Consider the following 6950-nt stretch of genomic DNA (forward strand, 5'->3'; position numbering starts at 1 on the left):
GAGAGTTAAAAATTTAGACTCATACAATTTAAGAGGATATTTGTCTCATTTTTCTTTATATATATATATATATATATACACACATGAAGAAGATAATGAGTGTGGTTTTAATGGTTACTCTAATATTTATCAATTCAAAAAGTATCATTATTTTAACCGTAAGATATTGATCTTATGGTTGTAATAAATTATGTAGATGACTAAAAAAATTTATTATAATTAATGAAATTAAATTCTTATCACATCACGTCATTAAATTATTATAATTAACAGGTGGCCATCGATGGAGACGTAACTATTGAAAACTCATCCTAATATATATATTTATCTATATAGACGTTACCTATTTCAAAGATTTTTGTTTTAAATTTTTATACTTTCTATTTTAAGGTTATAAAATCATACCATATATCTTGAATTCTTGATATTTATATCTTCAAATTTTGAATTTATGCCCAAATTCCATCTTTTCTCTATTTAAAATGAACCCTTATAGCTAATTTGGTTTGATGAATGGTTTTTGAATTCAAAACGTCTCAGGAATAGTTCTGTACTAAATTCTAGATGAAAATCATTAAATTGGACTCATAAAAATTCTATGAACTTGTAAGCCCTTCCAGAGTTAGCAGTTGAAAATGCCGGCAACAAAAAAAAATTAATACTAATATAAAATGTCTATTACAAAAACAACTCAAAAAAATTAATACTAATATAAAATGTCTATTACAAAAACAACTCAAAAAAATTAATACTAATATAAAATGTCTATTACAAAAACAACTCATACAAATTCTTAAGATTATGAATCTCGAATCTTAATATTCCTAGACCTATCATGAAATTTTTAGACCATTCTTGTTCAGTCAATAGAAACTTAAATTATAAAGCTTGTTTGCATCATGAAAATTATATGAACAATAACTCAGTAAGTAAACCATTCAATAATTTCCACTTTCAAAATAAATCTCTTTTACTTTCAATTTTAGGGTCCTCTTATATAATGTTAGTCTTATGTTATCATAACCTCTTTCATGTATCTCCTGTTTTAGAATCTCTTATTCCTTAAGGATTTAACCATTATCATATATCAATTGGTTCATAATAAGCACAAAATTTCACATCAGATCCAGCAAATATTTTCAAAATCACATTAAAACATGTCAATAATAACATATATGGACTAAAACCTCTATTTAAAAACATAATATTATTCAAGTAATGCAATGCAGTGGTGGGAATACTTATAAATTAACTAGTAGAGATTAAAAACCATCTTTTTCTATTAATTTTCCCTCTTATTTCTCTCATTATCTTATTTATTTTATTTTATTTTATTTCTTTTTTGTGCTCTTAGAAATTAGCTGTAAACCCGCTTATATAATATTATAAACTTGGAAAATAAAGCTTTATAAAACTTAGACGGCTATAATTATAATTATAATTATAATTAATTATAATAGTGTTCGATGCAGTGGTAAGAATACTATTTCTCTCACTATCTTATTTATTTCCTTTTTTTTTAATTTCATTTCTGTGCTCTTAGAAATTAGCTGTAAACCCACTTATATAACGTTATAAACTTGGGCACTAAAGCTTTATAATAAGTTAGGCGGCTAGTATTACGAGATTACACACCAAACCATAGTCCTTAGCTTCAAGCCTTAAATATTACAAGTGGCACCTCAAAGATCAACAAGCTTATTCACAAGTCTATATAGCATGGCCAATTTAATTCATTTTCTTAATTTGTTATCTATCCGTGAGTCATATTAGGTGATATTTATCTACTTATGCCACCACATGCTTACCTTAAACTGGTTTAATGAATCTCTCTATCTCATACTTCTATGGTCTTCTATTCTATGCCAATCACATTAATAAATATACATCGCACTTGAAATTAAGTAAAACATAAATATTGCTAAGCTAAAAGCTGAAAATGTCGGGTATTACAGAACTATTTTCTTTCTCTAGAAATAGTCATTGTGTCAAAAATTATACTAAATTTAGTCTCCAAACAAAAAAATGGTTCTAAAATTAGTTCCAATATTAAATAAACAAAAAATGTTATGCTTTATTAAATTTTGTCCCTAAATACTAATAAATAAAATGTGACAAAATTAGTATTTATGTGAATAAATGAGTAGAAGAATACGTCAAATATCTGTAGCTTTGTTGTAAAACGTTTTCTTAATAGCCCTCGGTACTAGCCTCATTGGCCACGATCCTAAACTCGTCCCACCTCCGACCTCAATCTTGATTCTAATTTTGACAATTTTTCAGTTTAGGGACTTATAAATATGATTTAACTTCCAGTGTACGGACTTTATATCTCCAGAAAGAAAAAAAAAATTGGGGATTTTTTATTAGTCTAATTTGATGATTTTATTAAATTTTAACAGAGAGACTATTCATGGATTTTCTTTTCAGTTTAAGTCATGAGATAAATTTGACTATGAATCTCATTGAAATCTCACCTAAAAAGATAAGAACTCAAATCTTAAAATTGGAACGTGTACGCACTATGCAAGAAGAACAAATCCTTCTGGAATCAGAAGCATTTTAATTCGAACAAAATATTATAGGAGCTCAATTCCCACATCTCGCACAGTTTCTATCGATTTTTAGGGAAATTATTACGTACGTATTTCGTGTTTTAGGGTTCTTGCTTGATCCAAAGTCCAATATGAACTAATTATACTAAAATGTTCTGCCACAGTCAAAATCTAGATATAGAATAATTAATACAGATCTATATATGAAAAAAACAATGATATCTAGATTTAATTATATTAAAATTATTATTGCCAGAGTGTCTTAATTAATAGAATAAAAAAATCTGCAAATATACAGTAGGTAGGCAGGGTATCATGTGAAAGTTATGCAAATATATAGTAGCTAGGTAGGCAGGGCATCATGTGATGCAGATTATTTCAATAATTTTTTTCCATGTAGTAAAGTATATTTAATGCAATAAAGATACGATAGGTCGATTTGGTAAATTAACAAGTAGTATAATATGTATTATTACGAGTCCAAATTTACTATCCTTATAAAATGTCTCGGTGCTTGTCACTCTTCTTCTCGCATTCGTCTATAAAACCCAAGGCCAATGACAAGAGAAGTATCCATCTTGTGATGCATATACATTCTTCTTTCATCTTGTGATGCATAATTATTAAGCTATATTATAACATTTTATAGAAAGCATTATCGTCAATGGCAACTATGGCGGAAACTCAAGCGGTGAATGGACAAGCTGATCAAGGTCTAGCATCAATTTTTTCCATTGCCACAGCCAATCCATCCAACTGCATCTACCAAGCTGATTATCCTGATTATTATTTTAGAGTCACTAATTCTGAACAAAAGATGACATTGAAAGAGAAATTCAAACGCATTTGTAAGTAAAAACTTACCAACTACAAACATATATATATATAAGACATTGCATGTACTATCTATCTATCATCCGTATTGTGTGTAGTGGATCGATCTCAATATCGACGTTAATTACTTGGGTATGAAGTTTGTTTTTCTTTATTCTCATTTTTTATTCGCGACTTTACAATAACTAAGATCGATTTTATATCCCAGCTTAGATACTCTATGGAATAATACACTTAGCCATCACAATAATTAAATAATATTAATTATACTGGTTTTCACTAGTGACATGCATGCAAATTTATTAGACCAAAAACATATATATATATATATATATATATATATAGACACACACACACCTACGTTCATGATATTATATATATCTAACATAGATATCATCATATTAAATATATGTTAATATGCATGCAGGCGAGAAATCAATGATAAAGAAGCGATACATGCACCTGACAGAAGAAATCCTCAAAGAAAATCCAAATTTTGGTGTCTACAATGCCTCATCTCTGGACGCACGTCTAGACATGAAAATAGTGGAGATGCCAAAGCTCGCTGAAAAAGCAGCATCGGCTGCGATCAAAGAGTGGGGCCAACCAAAATCTAACATCACCCACCTCGTCTTCAATTCAACATCCGGCGTTGAAATGCCCGGCGCCGATTACCAGCTGATCAAGTCCCTCGGCCTAAAACCGTCCGTCAAGAGAGTAATGCTCTATCACCAAGGCTGCTTCGCCGGAGGCACCATCCTCCGCATTGCCAAGGACCTCGCCGAGAATAACCCCGGTGCTCGGGTTCTTGTCGTGTGCTCTGAAATCACAATCACCACCTTTCGTGGGCCATGCGAGGAAGATATGGCAAACCTCGTGGGCCAAGCAATCTTCGCAGACGGTGCGGCGGCCGTCATTATCGGTGCCGATCACGCCGGCACTAATGGTTTGTCATCTGTTGAAAAGCCATTATTTCGCCTTGTTTCATCGTCGCAAACTATTCTTCCCGAGTCGGAAGGCACAATTGAGGGACATATACGAGAAGTTGGCATGACATTTTATCTGTCGCCGAAAGTTCCCCAACTGATCGGCGACAACATTGGGACATGTCTGGATGATGCGTTTAGGCCATTCGGGATAAGCGACTGGAACTCGATATTTTGGGCGCCGCATCCTGGTGGCGCCGCCATTCTCAAGGCGATCGAAGCGAGAGTTAAGCTGGAGAAAGAGAAGCTTAGGACTACATGGCATGTGCTGAGCGAGTATGGGAATATGTCGAGTGCGTGCGTGTTTTTTATACTAGACGAGATGAGGAAAAGGTCGTTGCAAGAGGGAATGAGCACCACCGGCGAAGGTCTCGAGTGGGGAGTTCTGTTTGGGTTCGGGCCGGGACTCACAGTGGAGACTGTCGTCTTGCAAAGCGTACCTATATACAAATATTAATGTTGTTTCGGCAGTTATATAACTACTAGATCAGCAATAAAACCACTGTGGTTACAAAACTAACTACGGGATCAATATGATTTGCTTTTGAGTTAGGTGTCATGTTTTACTAGGCTTGTTAATGTTGAATAAAATAATCATGTGGTCATTGTTTGACCGAATCGTAACTGTTTTTATGTATTCCGGTGTTATTTGGAGTTTGTTGCAGTAAGTGGTAGTCGTAGCGCTACTCTTTATAGGTGTTTTTTTTTTTTTTTTTTTTTTTTTTTTTTTTTTTTTTTTTTTTTTATCTGTTGGTTAGTGTTTAGTAATTACGTGGAGTCATGGTGTAATGGTCAGAGTAATGAACTTAATTTTTCTTATTGTTTTACTTTTAGTGGTTGGTGTATTTGCCCATATATAGTGTATTTGCTCTTCAATTAATACAAGCGTATGTAGAAAAAACATTTTCTCCCCCGTGTTATTATTTCAATTTTATTTTTTTCTTTCTTTACAGGAGCGCGCACAAAACAGACCTCTCGGGTCTGTTTTGCGAAGCAGGAGCAAGCGCTGCAGCGCGCACAAAACAGACCTCTCGGGTCTGTTTTGCGAAGCCCGAGCGCTGCAGCGTGAATGTCATCCGCTGCAGCACAAATTGCTACCGGAAAACATGTTTTCGTGTGTTTTAGTGATCTGAAAAGGACTTAAACCATTGCATCCATTTGTGATATGTTTTCTCACATATCTGAGTATTTATTAACAATAGAAATAACTATTGTTATAAGTGCATCAGCATATAAAAGATAACCTTCAAATTGGAAAATGTATCTTTATGTGAAAGGTTGTAACGTTTAAAGAGGATGGATGCATCTCTGTCTTTAATTAATGCATTCAGAAAATACATATTTATTATTGTTCTGGAACTTAATATTTTTACTGGATATTGTGTTCAAGAGTTTGTTGTATCTTGGGGGTAATTTGCTATTAAAACTCATTAGCAAACTTTGAGAAGTGAGGGCAAATAAAACCTTAAAGGAAAGTATTCCTATACGCCTCAAACCCTATTCTTGCTTTCTATATTCTTTTCATCCTCCCAAATCTAAATTTTTCTTACAATTTTTAAGGTTTTAATCTTGCTGCAATGGAAGTTGAAAAGAACATGACGTCTTTCCTCAATCCTAATGTTCAACTTGATCGTTTTGATGGTAGCAACTTCACCCGCTGGAAGGGAAAGTTGTTCTTCCTTCTCACCGTGCTTAAGATCGCCTAGGTGCTTGATCCGAAATGGGAGCCACTTTCTGAACCAAAGGAGGATGATTCCGAAGAATTGAAGACCGCAAGGAAGAAGCGTGGAGATGATGAAGTCATGTGCCGGGGTCATATTCTCAACACTCTCTCTGATAGACTCTACGATCTTTATAACTCGATGTAGTCTCCGGTGGAGATTTGGAACGCTCTCGAATACAAATACAAAACTGAGAAGGAAGGTACGAACAAATTTCTCATCTTTAAATTTCTAGAATTTGTCATGGTTGATACCAAGTCCGTTCTAGATCAAATACATGAATTGCAAGTCATTGTTACTAAGATTTGTGAATTGAAAGTTGAGATTTCTGAATCATTCCAAGTGGGGGTAATTATTGCTAAATTGCCTCAAAGTTGGAATGGTTATAGAAAGAAACTCCTTCATAGGAGAGATGACATAACTTTGGAGGAATTACAAAAACGCTTTAGAATCGAAGAAGAGACTAAGTCTCGTGATTCTAAGAACAAAAATGTAGATTCCTCTAAAGTTAATGTTGCCGAAGCTAGTAAGTTTTCAAAGAATTTCAAAGTCAATAATGACAAGAAGTTCAAAAAGCCCGGTAATGGCCAAAAGAAATTTTCTGGAAATTATTTCTTTTGTGGAAAGAAAGGCCATCGCCAAAATGACTGCAGAGACAAGAAGAAAAAGGAAGAAGTTAACACCAACAATGCCAATGCCGTTGAAGAGAAATCCGAAGACATTTGTGCTATGGTCTCAGAATTACAAATTGGCATGATTACTGAAACTAACATGGCTGCATCTAAATTCTCCGATTGGTGGCTTGATTCCGGTGCCACAATCCACGTTTGTAATGACAAGACTATGTTCTTATC

At 33.6% G+C, this 6950-nt stretch overlaps 1 protein-coding gene across 1 annotated transcript; it reads left to right on the plus strand.

Annotated features, from left to right (window-relative positions):
• Nucleotides 1-3219: 3219 nt before the first annotated feature.
• LOC112094616 (chalcone synthase-like) lies at nt 3220-4832 on the plus strand. Its single transcript, XM_024176043.1, has 2 exons — nt 3220-3403; nt 3817-4832. The coding sequence occupies exons 1-2, from the start codon at nt 3220-3222 to the stop codon at nt 4830-4832; spliced, it is 1200 nt and encodes a 399-aa protein (XP_024031811.1).
• Nucleotides 4833-6950: the final 2118 nt, after the last annotated feature.

The sequence above is a fragment of the Morus notabilis genome, unplaced genomic scaffold (assembly GCF_000414095.1).
Source record: "Morus notabilis unplaced genomic scaffold, ASM41409v2 Scaffold784, whole genome shotgun sequence".
Taxonomy (NCBI): Eukaryota; Viridiplantae; Streptophyta; class Magnoliopsida; order Rosales; family Moraceae; genus Morus; species Morus notabilis.